We start from the raw sequence: 16,180 nt of genomic DNA, 5'->3' as shown, positions 1-16,180 counted from the left end.
CGATTCTGGGGATTCAGAGATATCAATAGGATGCGTACAGTATGGTGCTTGAGAATTGCTCAACTTACGCTTTGATACATATGCCCCAAAAATCTATATACTTATTGCACTACGTTTCTCCCTACTGCTCCCTTTATTGTATATCTCATTGACCTGGAACATTGAATAGGATTTTTTGCTCTGCTTTTGCCGGGCTTAGTCACTGTATGAGATGACACTGGAGTGAATGAGGAGGTTATGGAGACCCGCTCCCACTTCATAGCAAAGCTGCCTTTCAAATGTACATGTTCGGTCCAGATTTACACTACCCCCAGCTTCGATTGAGGCGGAGGTTATAAAGACGCTGCACAGCTTTAATTAAACAAAACAAAAAGGAATCTGGCATGGATTTTAAACTTGGTTTCATCATTTTTTTTGTGACCAGCAAGACCTGATTTTTATTTTTGATTAACCTTGAGCAGTTGTTAAATACTTCTAGATTTTTTTTTTTTAGGCTGAAGATTTTTCCTTACTGAAATAGGTGTGTGCGTGTGTGATACATTACATCACACTGAAAAAAGTCCAATCAGAAATATACAGTATACACACACACACACACACACACACACACACACACACACACACACACACACACACACACACACACACACACACACACACACACACACACACACACACACACACACACACACACACACACACACACACAATAAGTATATATATAATATATATATATATATATATATATATAATGTGTGTGTGTGTATGTGTATGTATGTATGTATGTATGTATATATATATATGTATATATATATATATGCGCGCACACACACATAAACGCACATTCATATATATAATATAAGCGCACGCACATAATCTCAGGACATAAAGCAAAGTTTCTGGCCTATATGGGTATTCCAGTTTGAGAGGTCCATGGAGGCCTGAAACAGTGCTGTCCTATGTGTTTGCTGTATGTCCTGACACTGTGTGCGTGTGCACATACACGTACACACATTCATACACACATACATACACACATACGCACACACACACACACCTCTTTTGACGCTTATCTTTCTGAGTGCTGTGGCCTTGTTTCAGTTTGACTTGTTTGGGGTCTGGCTGCTGCTCCCGTAACTTGCACCCTTGTTCTATTTTTTTTGATCTAGTAATATTTTTTTTCCTTTTTGGAGCTGGTTTGTCTACATTTTGGTTTCTATTAGAGATGCCAAAGCCGGGTTCTCGCTCCCGCTTTTGCATTTGGGAAGGATGTTCTCTTATATTCTGTGGTCATACACCTATTCCTATAGATACGGTTGTGCCGTGTCCTGCCTTATCACGAAGTAAAATAAAGCTGGTTGCTGTGCATCTGCTTGCCTACAAAGGAGGCAGAAATTGATGCATCTCATTACAATTCGTGGCTCTCCCCCCTCCTATTACTTCATGTGACCAGCTCTCATACAGACACAAGCAAGGCCACAGGTACCTGCATTGACTCGTATAGTTTAATGCAGGGGTGGAAAAATCCCGGGCCGCCCACAATCCCCCCTGGCGCCGGTGCGGTGCGCAGAGATGACTGGTCTGACTGACAGGTCAAGTCACCGCTGCTGAGTAAGGAGAGTGGGGGGCAGGACTATTCGGAGATGTGTCCGTGTGAGAGTCACAACGAGACAAAAAGATGGCACAACCAAAAGCACTCACAGTAACAGCGGCACAGGTGTCTTAGAAAAAAAGTATTCACTGCAACATCATGTGGGGAAGTACAAATGACTTTTAACTTGAAAGAACAAGGCAATAGATCAGTGTGTGAGTGTCAGTGTGTGTGTGTCTGTGTGTGTGTGTGTGTGTGTGTGTGTGTCTGTGTGTCAGATACACACACAGTGATAGAGAGCCGAAGATGGGTGGGGAGGAGTAATAGGGTAGTTATATACATGTTAGATGATTTAACGGTGTGTCCCTTGCTCCTTGTGTTATGTGATTTCTGTATTGTCTCTACGCTGTGTAAGATTTAGTACAATGTCGGGGTCTCACGGGGTCAGAAAGCCATTTACATAATCACTCTGCATCTGCTTAATGTTGCTTACTGCTGGTTAATATAAGGACCTCTGAAGCCTTTTGTGATCTGTTTTATAGGAACAAGAAATAGCGCAAACCCTATATGTGAGTAAATACAAAAATACAAATTGATATCACCAATGGAGATGCAGCTGGTGTAGGATTGTGCAATCCTTCAGAGAACGAAACAAAAGCACTCAAAGCGCAAAGCTTTCACTGGGTTGCATATGTGATCACAATCAGAATCTGGATGCAGGAATTCTCAGGATTGTGTGAAGAGAAACAGAGAAAAATAGAGTGCAACACAATTTAATGAACATAAAATAGAGCAAACAAGCTCAGGCCATTCACATACTATAGTAGTAAATAGGCGATTTGACCACTCTGGGTCCTGCAGTGCTGTGAAGCTGTGTAACTGGAGAGTATGGTGTCTTAGTGTGTAGACCAACACTTCCTCACGCTGCTTGCTTCCGGGTTCGGGTGGCGGGTGACATCATCAACCTCGACGGCCCAACTTGCACCGATAGCACCGGTTTAGGTGTAGACAGCGGGTACTACGGTCACACAGTCCAAGGGTCCAGATTAGCACACTGCAGATAATCTTGTAATCCACGAATGGCTCTTGAAAATAGCCCTAGGCGTTTCGTTCAAGTAAAACCGAACGTCCTCCATACACCATACACCATACACCATACACCATACACCATACACCATACACCATACACCATACACCATACACCATACACCATACACCATACTCTCCAGTTGCACTATATTTTTCTCTGTTTCTCTTCACATAATCCTGAGAATTCCTGCATCCAGATTCCGATTGTGATCACATATGCAATCCAGTGGAAGCTTTGCGCTTTGAGTGCTTTTATTTCGTGATCTGTTTTATAACTGGAACAATACTATGAAAAGGATAATCTCATGCAATAAAAAAACTGGACAATTATTTGAAATAGCGTGTGATAAAATGTCTGCGAACCGCCACCGGGCCTGAGTCATGTGGTGTCGCAGCCAGTAATCCACGTGCCATTAAAGGGGTAATGCTGGGTATGCCCTATTATTATTTTTTTTTCTTAATGTAGCACTTCAATAGTGTTCAGAACAAACGTTACTCTGTACACCCTAGTACTGTTACTTTTCCCTGTGGTTGCAGCTTTTGCATTAGACCTGTTGTCGTGGGAGAGGGGGTTTGGCCCGGTATTAAAGGGGTTACACCCCATTTGGCCACCCCCTGCCCTCACCTGGGAGGCGAGGGGTTAACTGAACTGAGGTCCAGTACTGTGTTTATGCCCCTGCTTCAGCACCAAATGTGTATCCCCCTGTGAATATGTATTTTCCCCATTCCAGTGTCTGCACCAACACTCATACTGGGATCCAGTTGGGACGGAAATGCTTAATGTTAGTTTTGTGATTATAGCCCTTTGTTCCTTTTTCCCGCCTTTGCAGGCTCCATTTTGCAGTCTCTCCATAGGTCGCCATTGCAGCTCCATGTAATCCTATGGGGATTCCGGCAATTTGGACCTGTTTTCGTAGAAGACCTGCAAGTGGCGCCCGAGAGGAGGAGCGGCGGTTCCCCATTGAAAGTCAAGGGAGCAATGTGTTTCAATGGGATTTCCTCCACTCAGACCTCCAGGAACGGGCTGGCAGCCATCCAAACCGCAGACAGCAAAAGCGGAAACATTATCTTGAAGAGAGCTTTTATCACTCCCCGGTCAAGTTCAGGTTCAATTGGCGTGGGAAACTTAGGTTCTAGGGCACCCCAGAATAAAATTCTTTTTGCCCCTAGATCCTAGGAACCCCCTCACTCGACCCCAACCGGGTCCGACAATCAATGACCCCGGTAAAGGGTGGCGCTCGCAACGAGGGTCGCACCATTGACTCTAATGGCGGAGGTAAAAGCCGCAAGGTAAAAATGGCTAAGTCAAAATGTGCAGAAACATGAAACCCATAACTCCGGTTCTGTTCAACCTAGAGGGCTGAGATTCGGTCACCATGTAGTCATCGTTCCGGCATGACTGCATGGCAAATACCGACCCTCTCGGAGCAACAGAACGGAGTCAGGATAATTGTAAAGTTTGGGTTTTTGCCTTTGACTTGCATGGCAGATATAAATGTGCTTTTAAAACTGCATTTGTGTAACTCCGGTCCGGTGGGTCGCAGCGAGCTGAAACTTGGCCATCATGGAGAGTCCCCTCCGGCATGAGGGTCTGGCAAGTTTCAACCCACTCGGCCCAGCCGAACGGATTATTTTAATATGTGTAGATATTAAGAAATGTATTGTATTTTGGGTCTGGTATAAAAGCCCGCAAAAGATACTGGCTCTGCTAAATGTTAATGCTCAAGGGGGCGACCAGTTGTTTACAACAGACCCCCTGATCAAAGGCTTCACCACTCAGATTGTGTACAATAGGGTGGAGAAACGCAGAGCTTGAGTGGTCTGTAATTCACACTTACAGACAAAGGATTTCCTGACCAGATACAAGTCTGGTAGACTGTAAGGCGCCTTTCCTTTAGTGTGGGGCTAGTGAAATGAGACCCCAGGTGGAAAATGTGCGCATGTGCCAACTAGCTGGGGGCTTGATCCAACAATGCTTCCCACGTTTGCTGGCACAGGGATTGGGTGCAGGTAATTGTTAACCAATGCCTGGCACCCAATGCTAGGGTATAGGGCTGGAATCACATATAAACCAGTGTAAGCCCTATACCCAGTGTCTTCGTTACTACATCTACTTGATACCTGAATGAATTGCCAATCCTGTACAGAGGCGACCAGATTTATTTGAGTGCGGCTAGCTCTGCAAGCCTGGGGATGCCCCGGCATGCTAGCCGCACTCCCTCGGCGTGCCGCGCGTCGATCGCGCGGTCACGCGTCATCGGGTGCCTGCGCCCCCTACACGCACGTCCAGGGCTCCCCGAGGGAGCCCTGGTGTCCCGCGATGTGGGGGACGGCGGCAGGGGGTTCCGGGGGACCCGGCGGACCCGGCAGCGGGAGGGAGAAAGCCCCGATCGGAGGGCGCTCCTGAGCGGCTTCGGCGCGCGCCAGGCACATCCCGGCGCGCCTGGTTACTGTTGCGGCCGAGACCGGGCAAATGCTCGAATAAACTCGGCCGCAGCAGTACCTGATTGCTTCATTGCCCAACCCTAAGTAAGTGTTATATTCTTGTATGTTATTTGTGCAATCTTGTGTGTTCACCTTCTTTAAGGAATAAACTATATTTATTATATCTAAGTTGTGCTCAATTCAACCCAGTTATTTGTGTATATTATAACCCTTCACAAGTTACCGTGACACCTGTGTGCTGTAAGTGGGTCTGTCAATGATATGTCTTCTGGGGTTCTCCATCTGTAGGCATAACCCGGTATCTCCTGTGTTTTGTAGGTTACCCTTTTTGTGTATTCCGATTTACTGCTCTTGACTAAAGAAGATGAGCCTGGACGTTGTAATGTGCTGAGAAATCCCCTGTACCTGCAAAGTGTTCGCGTACAAGAGGGTGAGTATCCGCGCTTTAGAGGTGCAAGTTAGTTTAATCCTTCTTTTAATTTTTTTGAAACTCTTACTTTATTGTTAAACAGGAGCGCAAATATTAAACTAGCCCCTCTCAACAATCTGCTGGGCGACTTAATTAGTCGTGAATGTTATGTCCATAAAACCGCAATGTCATGCCCGGATGGTGGAGTCATCGGTACGTTATTGTTCTGTGTATACAACACGGATGTGTGTATAACACTCTCTGTAGGGAGACAAAGATAAATATCCTATGCCAGGAAATGTTTTAATTCCCAGTCAGTGTTTATACCCCCGGGTGACAATGACCCGAGGGTATAAATCCAATACATTTCCCTTTTATTAAGGACTGCCTCTCTGTTGCCCCCTCCAGCATGTTTAGGAATGTGTTCTAAAGCCCTGAATGTGAAGGTGCTAGTTGAACCCAATGAACAAGTAGAAAAATGTTTGGAAACCGGTAATCTATGATCTTTCTTTTCAATTTATAAATCACACAAACATTTCCTGGCACAGGATATTTCTCTTTGTCTCCCTACAGGGTTCAGTCATTATTATCAACTCTCATTTTTATACATACTGTTTGCTATTTTGTTCCAACTTTTTTGTTACCTTTATGTTTCTTCCTAGACAGAATTTTTTATGCCTTTCTGTGTCAGTAACTATGCATTTAGTGTATTATTTTTGGGCTCCCGGGAAATTCATTATTTAGATTCACTATTTGAATTTCTGCAATCTGTATATTTTGCATGTTGCAGATATCACCCTTGGAATAATATTATTCTATTGATTTAATATCTGATTGTTTATCCTTTTATATAGACTACTATATCTATACTATATTCAAGGGATTTGCATCACGAACCTCAGTTCCTTCAGAATACAGTCCACTGTTTTTAACTTATGTGTTTTTATTTCTTGTATATTCCTGCATTGATTACCTTTGTTATTGTTTGCGGGTTATTGTGACGTGTGCCCTTTCTCATGACTTGGACTAAGTTTGTCCATTTGCCTCATCCGTAACAACGTCAACGACGTCATACCTATGGTTACCATCAATTGTCTGTAACCAATGAGTATCCTGGTATGTTCCGTCACGTCACTTCCGGTGGACGGACCCAAACCAATGAGTATCCTAGAATGCTCCGTCACGTCACTTCCGGTGAGCGGACACAAGCCATAAGAAGGGGCATCATGTCAACACTGTATACTCTCTGACGAAGCGCCAATCGTGGCGTGAAACGCGTAAGAGCAATCTTTTTTCTGCACCATGCTGTCGTTTACCAAATAAAGACGTTTTTTACCAGACTGGCTGTTATCCTGGATTTACCCCTTGTTTGCACGTCTGTGCTCCGCTTCGCTATTCCCTTTGGGAACCACACATCTACTGATCCTGCCTTAATTGCTTTTGACGTAAATGACCGTACCCCGCTTTGGCGCTAACTGGCATTCGTAGACCTCAAAGAGCCTTCTCTGAGGACATGAGATTTTTCTTCTTCTTCGACCCTTTCATGTCTGCATGGAAAACACGCCTGTGTTGCCTTTATAGCGTGTAGAGCATGAACATAAACACAGACAATGAGCCTATAACATTCAAATATAAAACGGCTGAAAAGAAAAATAATAAGATTGGTATTTGGCTCTCTCTCAAAATGGGTCACACTGGAGGAACTGCCCCTAATCGTAATGCATTGCGTGAAACCAGCGGCCAGCAGCACTAGTGTTTATGGATTACTTTTATTGACTGAAGCCCGTTCCGGTGCTAAATTCTTTCACATCTTTCTGAAGGGAAGCGGGACGGCCCCTTCAATCTCAATAGGGCTCTTCTTATTATGCTTTATATGGTGGGCATTTAATTAAGCAACGGGAAATGTGCTCTTGGTTTCACACACCATCAGTGCAGAAGAAGCCCCTTGTCTGACAGAAACTGCTTCCTTTCCATTTAATAAACGGCTGAACCTGATCTGCCGTTTCCTTTTCTAATCTGTAGCCGGGCAGCTTCAGAAAGACCCACCCTGATTATAAAGACTTCATGGGAAATCAGAAGTGATTCCTTTCATTTAGGCTGGGCTCTGTTTATGAGCAGTATCCTCCGTTTCATTGTTTCAGATATTATTCTTGTCTATTTTTAGCGCAGTTTGTTTGGTTCTAGTCTATAAAAGATACTCCGTGAGGTTAACTCTTTGGATTCCCATCAGCTCATCACAAGGGATTGACAAATACCCTATGTAGGAGCAAAGGGACCTAGTGACCCAATTGAATCAATTACAGTGACCTGTTTGGTTTAAAGAGTCAGTCCCATGTAGGACCAGTGTGGACTGCTGACTGTTGTATGTTTCATACGTTTTAAGTCATACAGGACACCTACAAGCTCATATTGAACCCCCAAAATAACCACAACATATATAAGCATATAAGTGTCACAGAGGAGTGCTGAGAGAGCACTTCTCTGTGACACTTATATGCTTATATATATGTTGTGGTTATTTTGGGGGTTCAATATGAGCTTGTAGGTGTCCTGTATGTTTTACAATTCTTGTTCAGCTGGTCTTAGCTGATTGGAGGGTGGCTCCTCCTACCTAGTTTGAAGCTCACCCCCACCCACTTTTAAATGGTTAAAAGCTCACTCCATTGCATCTCCCACTCTCAGGGGAACTTGCTTGCTTGCAGTTTGATTGTGACAAATCTAATACAGAGTGCTTTTCCTGGTAATGTACAGGTTAATAAGAGCTTCAATCAGACTTAGAACTATGCAACTAATTTTGACAGATTTATTATAAATCATTCTTCCTGGTAATGCACAGGTTATTAAGAATTTATATTAGTGTTAGGTACCCTTGAGATGTGGTCTGCCGTGAAGTGGCTCAAGGGCTTACAACACTTTGGCCAAAGAGTTAAACTAAAAGACCATTTTATTCAAATGATATCTATACATATATATGTAGGCACTGTACCGTGTATAAGTTTCATTGGATGTGCACTGAGCTCTGTCTGTGTTTCTGTTACGCCGGTGCTGCCCGCAGACCAGACTCGTCCCCTGTGCTGAGGTGGGACGTAGGGATACACGCACCCGCAGCAAAGGGAGCGCGTCCGGAGTGTGGTGTTAGTGTTGCCAGGCCAGGTATAGTAATGAAGACAATACTTGCCGGTACCGGTAGTAGAGGAGGAGTAGTTATTGCCGTTGCCAAGATCAGGGATAGGAGAGTTGCGGATGATCGAAGGTATAAGCCGTGTTACAGGGATGCCAGAAGTCACGAAGTCCAAGTAGAGCCGAAGTCGAGAGCCAGGGGGGGGTAGTCGTCCAATCCGTGTCAATACCTGAGGAGTCACTGAGAGAGTAGTCAAATGCTTCCATACAGACACTATGTCGAGCGACGAGTGATGGGAAGCACAGGCATAATAAAGCTGGGCAGGCCAATGGGAAAAGGGGGCAGGCCTGGAGGACTGTAAGGAGTCTTCCCTGATAGGAGGGAGGTGTTACAGCCCAGCTGAATGTAATCCTTGATTTGCATGGAACTGTGTGATGCTTGGGGGCGACGCCTCACTGCAGGAGCAGTGGTTAAAAGTGCTCTGTTAGGCGTGTGCTCTGTAAGCTGGGAATGCATGCACATAACGTCTGGGGCTGGCGTGCGTGTAGGTGTGTGTGCAGGAGGGCGTGGGCGCGCCCGGCGCTGAGCAGAGGAATCGCCGAGGGGAGTAATCCCGCGACGGCGGCAGGGGCGAGGAGCCGTGGAGGCCGGTAAGGCAGGATTGTCTTGTGTGTCCAGGGACTCCCTGCGGAGAGGGAGTGCTCTGTGTGGGAAGCGAGGAGAACGCCGATTCCTGACAGTACCCCCCTCTTCAGGAACGGCCTCAGGACGGTCCAAGAACGGTTTCTCTGGAAACTTTTTCCTGAAAGACTTAAGAAAGGCCGGGGCATGAATGTCCTTTGAAGGTACCCAGGATCTCTCTTCAGGGCCAAAACCCTTCCACTGCACCAAGAACTGGAGCTGACCCCTGGATAGGCGAGAATCCAAAAGAGAGTGAACTTCGTATTCCTCGTTATTTTGTACAGTAATGGGATCCGGTTTACGAGTCTGATCCGGAAAGAAGTGATTGGAGATGAATGGTTTTAAGAGGGACACATGAAAGACATTGGGAATCTTCATACTGGGTGGTAGTTGGAGCCGGAATGCCACAGGATTGATTTGTTCACAAATAGGGAAGGGTCCCAGGAACTTAGGTGCCAGTTTAGGAGATGGTACCTTGAAGTGGATATTCCTAGAGGAGAGCCATACCAAATCCCCTGGTTTGTAACTGGGTGCCGAACGACGACGACGATCGGCCTGTAGTTTTGATCTGCGGGAGGAGTTGAGAAGGGTAGACTGAATCCTGGACCATGCGGTTTGGAGGGAAGAAATGCGTTCATCTATGGCTGGTACTCCAGAAGGAATGTTGGGGATGGGAAGACAGGGAGGGTGAAACCCATAATTTATAAAGACGTGTGACTCCCGGGTGGACTCGTTTTTTGCAGAATTGACGGCATACTCTGCCCAAGAGAGGAGTTGAGCCCAATCATCCTGGAAATCGGATATAAAACATCTCAGGTACTTCTCCAGGGATTGATTGATTCTCTCCGTTTGTCCATTGGACTGAAGATGATAGGCGGAAGAGAAGGAAGAAGAGATGCCCAATCTCTTCGTGAAAGCTCTCCATAATTTGGATACGAACTGAGAACCTCTGTCAGAAACAATGGACGGAAAATCTGCTCCGTAAAGATATCAGCAAGGGCGGGGGGAGGTGGGTAATCCTTTAAGTGGAATGAAATGGGACATCTTCGAGAACCTGTCCACGACCACCAAGATAGTGTTCATTCCTCTGGACCTGGGCAACTCCACGATGAAGTCCATAGAAATGTGGGACCAGGGGCGGTCGGGAACTGGAAGGGGTAACAGAAAACCCTGAGGCTTTTGACGGAGAGTCTTGCTTTGAGCGCACGTGGGGCATGCGCGGGTAAACTCCAGAATATCTTGAGACATCCTTGGCCACCAGAAATTCCGACGAATGAGATCAGTAGTCTTCTTAAAACCTGGATGACCTGCAGATTTAGAGGAGTGACCCCAAGACAGGACCTCTGGAACAAATTTGGATGGTACAAAGAGTTTGTTGTCGGGAACGACCAAGTCCTTGGGAATGCGTCTCTGGGAGTGCAAAATCTTGTCAAGATTCTTGAAAGTAGACGTGGCGAGAATCCTCTCATGTGGAAGGATAGTCTCCAACGATTCCTCTGGCCTCTCTTCAGAAGAATGTATACGGGAGAGTGCGTCTGCCTTTACGTTCTTGGTCCTGGGAATATAGGACAGGTGAAAATCGAATCGAGAAAAAAAAAAGCCCAACGAGCCTGTCGTGGACCAAGGCGGTGAGCGTTCTCTATGTTAAGAAGGTTCTTGTGGTCCATGAGAATAGTAAACGGCTCTTTTGACCCCTCCAGCAGGTGTCTCCACTCTTGAAGAGCCATCTTCACGGCCAGAAGTTCCCTGTTACCCACGTCATAGTTCCTCTCGGCAGACGAGAATTTCTTGGAAAAAAATGCACAGGGATGTAACTTATCTTGGGGCGTGGGTCTCTGGGAAAGAACGGCACCAGCGCCGCAATCAGAAGCGTCGACCTCCAGGACGAAGGGAAGTTCGATGTTGGGATGACAGAGAATAGGTGCGGATATAAAGGCTTCCTTGAGTGTCTCGAAGGTGGAGATGGCCTCGGGTGACCAAGCAGAAGGATCAGCTCCTTTTTTGGTGAGTGCAGTGAGGGGTGCCACAATGGTGGAAAAACTCCGTATAAACTTACGATAGTAATTAGCGAACCCTAAAAAATGTTGTATGGCCTTGAGAGAGTTGGGTCTTGGCCATTCAGTGACTGCTTGAAGTTTACCGGAGTCCATCATAAACCCCTCATCGGAAATGATATACCCCAGGAACGGAGTAGAGGTCGTATGAAAGGTGCACTTCTCCAGTTTGGCGTACAAATGGTGTTCACGGAGACGGGAAAGGACGTAGGAGGTGTGGCGTATATGGTCCTGGAGATCTTTGGAAAAAATCAGGATATCATCCAAGTATACAATAACAAAAATATTGAGTACCTTACGAAAGACGTCGTTGAGGAAATCCTGGAAGACAGCGGGGGCATTACATAAGCCGAAAGGCATTACTAGATATTCGTAGTGTCCACTACGCGTGTTGAAGGCCGTCTTCCATTCATCCCCCTTCCTGATGCGCACAAGGTTATAGGCACCACGTAGATCCAACTTGGAAAAAATCTTGGCCCCCTGTAATTTATCGAACAGTTCGGTAATAAGGGGAAGGGGGTAACGATTTTTAATAGTGATGTGGTTTAAACCCCTGTAGTCGATGCAAGGCCTCAACGACCCGTCCTTTTTCTTGACGAAGAAAAACCCAGCCCCTGCTGGGGAATTGGAGTGACGAATAAAGCCTTTCTTGAGATTCTCCTGGATATATTCATCCATAGCATGAGATTCTGGTAATGACAAGGGGTAGGTCTTGGACTTGGGTAGGGAGTAACCTGGAACTAGATCGATCGGACAATCGTAAGTCCTGTGTGGCGGCAAGAGGTCTGACTGTACCTTATTGAAAACGTCCCGGAATTGATGGTAAACGGAAGGTAGAATAACTTCGGGAACAGAGGTATTGGCCAGCAGTTGATGAGTCTCGCCTGACCTTGGCCTCCAGGAAATGGGGGCAGAGGAAGTCCAGTCAATGAGAGGATTGTTAAGCTGTAGCCAAGGAAGACCAAGGGTGATGGGTATCCCAGGAGCGTGAATGGCATCGAGAACTAAGATCTCCTTGTGCAGATGTGAGGACAGAAGCAAGGGAGCCGTCTCTAAGGAGATGTGGGCCAGGGTAAGAGGACGTCCATCGATACCGACGAGTGCGATGGGAACCTTCTTTCTCACGAGTGGTATGCGGTTTAACCTGGCGAATTCAAGATCCACAAAGTTTCCTCCAGCTCCTGAGTCAATGAAAGCGGCGGTAGAAATCTTGAACTTATCGCCTGAAAGGGAGACTGGAAATTTAGAAAGGGGACGTGGAGACATTACACCCAGAGAGAGGCCCGCTGTACTCACTGGGTGTTCCCGTCCCAGACGCAGTGGACAACCCCGAACCAGATGTTCCATGGATCCGCAGTAGAAACACAATCCCCTGGCGTGGCGGAACTGCCGTATCGGTGTGCGGATGCGTTGTACCCCCAATTGCATTGGCTCTGGCCACTCCAGTGCAGGAGTGTTGCTGGGAGTACTGGAGAACGGAACTTGAAAGTTATGGCCGCGAGTGTGCTGACGCTCTGAGCGGCGTACCTGGATACGTTGATCCACTCGGACAGCCAAATCAATGACTACCTCCAATTGATCCAGCCTGGATTGGCGAGAGAGTTCATCCTTGATGGGATCTGCCAGGACTTGCCAGAACACAAGAGACGAGAGCCTCTTGTCCCCAGTTAGTCTCGGCTGCTAGAGTCCGGAATTCCACAGCATACTGCGTCACCATTCGCCGTCCCTGAGTGATCTGGAGAAGAGAAACAGATGCCATCTCCCGACGAGTGGAAGAATCGAATACTTGTTGAAACCCGGCTTTAAATGCCGGGTAATCTTGGGTAAGGTCAGAACGTCGCTCCCAAACCGGGGAAGCCCAAGCCAGGGCGCTGCCAGTGAGGACGTTATAAATGTAGGCTACCTTCTTGCGATCAGTATTGTAGAGATGGGGAGCCATTTCAAACTGCACCTCACACTGGTTTAGGAAACCCCTACAATCTTGCGGTTCACCGGCATAAGGCTTGGGGGGAGAAATCCTTACATCTGAGCTGCTAACTGCGCTTGCGGAGTGGGGGCTTACATCTGGCGGGGTCGCGGTTGGTACCCTGTCTGAGAGTACTGCGACCTGGCGTGTAAGTGTCACAATTTGATCCGCCATGGCCTGGTTATGCTGAAGCAGATTAGAGAGAAACTGTTGAAGTTCGGTCTGGTCTGTGTCTTGTGCGCTCGACATAATGTTACGCCGGTGCTGCCCGCAGACCAGACCCGTCCCCTGTGCTGAGGTGGGACATAGGGATACACGCACCCGCAGCAAAGGGAGCGCGTCCGGAGTGTGGTGTTAGTGTTGCCAGGCCAGGTATAGTAATGAAGACAATACTTGCCAGTACCGGTAGTAGAGGAGGAGTAGTTATTGCCGTTGCCAAGATCAGGGATAGGAGAGCTGTGGATGATCGAAGGTATAAACCGTGTTACAGGGATGCCAGAAGTCACGAAGTCCAAGTAGAGCCGAAGTCGAGAGCCAGGGGGGGTAGTCGTCCAATCCGTGTCAATTCCTGAGGAGTCACTGAGAGAGTAGTCAAATGCTTCCATACAGAGACTATGTCGAGCGACGAGTGATGGGAAGCACAGGCATAATAAAGCTGGGCAGGCCAATGGGAAAAGGGGGCAGGCCTGAAGGACTGCAAGGAGTCTTCCCTTATAGGAGGGAGGTGTTACAGCCCAGCTGAATGTAATCCTTGATTTGCATGGAACTGTGTGATGCTTGGGGGCGACGCCTCACTGCAGGAGCAGTGGTTAAAAGTGCTCTGTTAGGCGTGTGCTCTGTAAGCTGGGAATGCATGCACATAACGTCTGGGGCTGGCGTGCGTGTAGGTGTGTGTGCAGGAGGGCGTGGGCGCGCCCGGCGCTGAGCAGAGGAATCGCCGAGGGGAGTAATCCCGCGACGGCGGCAGGGGCGAGGAGCCGTGGAGGCCGGTAAGGCAGGATTGTCTTGTGTGTCCAGGGACTCCCTGCGGAGAGGGAGTGCTCTGTGTGGGAAGCGAGGAGATCTCCGATTCCTGACAGTACCCCCCTCTTCAGGAACGGCCTCAGGACGGTCCAAGAACGGTTTCTCTGGAAACTTTTTCCTGAAAGACTTAAGAAGGGCCGGGGCATGAATGTCCTTTGAAGGTACCCAGGATCTCTCTTCAGGGCCAAAACCCTTCCACTGCACCAAGAACTGGAGCTGATCCCTGGATAGGCGAGAATCCAAAAGAGAGTGAACTTCGTATTCCTCATTATTTTGTACAGTAATGGGATCCGGTTTACGAGTCTGATCCGGAAAGAAGTGACTGGAGATGAATGGTTTTAAGAGGGACACATGAAAGACATTGGGAATCTTCATACTGGGTGGTAGGCGACGGCGGCAGGGGCGAGGAGCCGTGGAGGCCGGTAAGGCAGGATTGTCTTGTGTGTCCAGGGACTCCCTGCAGAGAGGGAGTGCTCTGTGTGGGAAGCGAGGAGAACGCCGATTCCTGACAGTTTCATGTCCTGTCTCTGGTTTTAAATACGTTTTAAGTCCACACAAAATAGTGACTTGTGTAATTGGTCAAACCTAGGTGGTTAATGACTTGTGAAAATGTTTTTGTGTTATAGAAAGTTGTAGTTCAGTGTTCTTGAAAAATATAGAATTTTTGTAGGTTGTCGTAACTTTGAATTGACCAACATGCGAGTTATTTATACCTGGAAGTGTTTGTAGATACAGTCACTTGAATGTAGGATGCCCTCATCTCTGACATATCCTGTCCCTTTCTCTAATTTATGCTCGGAGTCAAGAGGTGTGAATACATGTGATTACTTTGTTCATCTGTTCGTTCCAACCCAATGAGTCACCCTTCCCACTTCGTTTACTTTATACTTTAGAATGTGTGTGTATGTGTAACACACACACACACACACGAAAAAGATCCGCAGCACTCCGTAGGTATCCAATGTATTTCATCAATCAAGCATCAGGGGTGAAGTACAGGAATGTTTTGGACCTCCCGGTCCTTTGTCAAGCCCCTACATCAGTGAACCTCACACTGGGTTTAAATATAGTGCATCAAACCGCAGCTGACCCTCCTAGGGTGGCTCAAGAGGGACAAAAAGTATCGTCCCTGTGTCTAAAAATGCAATTTCCTACCCTCCCAATCGAAATTATGTGCAGGGGGAAACCCAAGAACCTAGCATGCTACTACAACGCTTGTGTCCTAGCAGATAGAGGACAGAGCTCATAACTCCCAACCCCATGGTTCCCCACTCCCTCTTACCTCTGATCGCATACTGCGCTGCTTGTACAGGCTTGTTTGTGTTCAACTGCGCATGCGCACAATTCCCTGCACAGTGTGGGTGGGTACATACTATTTTGTTACCTCTGAAACCACACACAGCCAAATAGCATGTCAAATACAAAGTACTACCTCCCGTAACCCTCGTTGCCCTTCCAACCGTAGGACAACCGAAAAGTGGGGATACGGAGGGAAAAAGAAAGAGGATGGGAAAGTGGGGGAAGGGATAAGGGGGAATGGAGGAAAAAACGGTAGTACAATAAAAAGTGGTAATAAAGAGCACAAAACTCCGGTAAAGGTAAAACATATCAGAAGAACACTCCTATTCAGAGATCCCTGATCATAGCCACCGATATGGGCATCACGTAGAGGGTAACACAAGGGGAACACATGTCAGAAACAGCCCTCAGCTCCTAATGTAGAAACGTTACCTCTATTTAAAAAAAAAAAAAAAACTCTAAGGAGGGGAAGGTTAGCAATCTCTAGCACAGAATCACAGAA

The 16,180-nt window shown here is 47.0% G+C and overlaps 1 protein-coding gene across 5 annotated transcripts in view; it reads left to right on the top strand.

Annotated features, from left to right (window-relative positions):
• RGS3 (regulator of G protein signaling 3) overlaps positions 1 to 16,180 on the top strand; it is a 457,941-nt gene that overhangs the window by 166,575 nt on the left and 275,186 nt on the right. For all 5 annotated transcript variants that reach the window (XM_075579463.1, XM_075579464.1, XM_075579466.1 and 2 more), the window contains one exon: positions 5,444 to 5,555. In XM_075579463.1, coding sequence (XP_075435578.1) covers positions 5,444 to 5,555 — 112 coding nt within the window. The remainder of the gene's footprint in view (positions 1 to 5,443; positions 5,556 to 16,180) is intronic.

This window comes from Ascaphus truei, chromosome 21 (genome assembly GCF_040206685.1).
Source record: "Ascaphus truei isolate aAscTru1 chromosome 21, aAscTru1.hap1, whole genome shotgun sequence".
NCBI classification, from domain to species: domain Eukaryota; kingdom Metazoa; phylum Chordata; class Amphibia; order Anura; family Ascaphidae; genus Ascaphus; species Ascaphus truei.
Note: the sequence above shows the minus strand (reverse complement) of the source record. Positions and strands in the feature narration are given on the sequence as shown.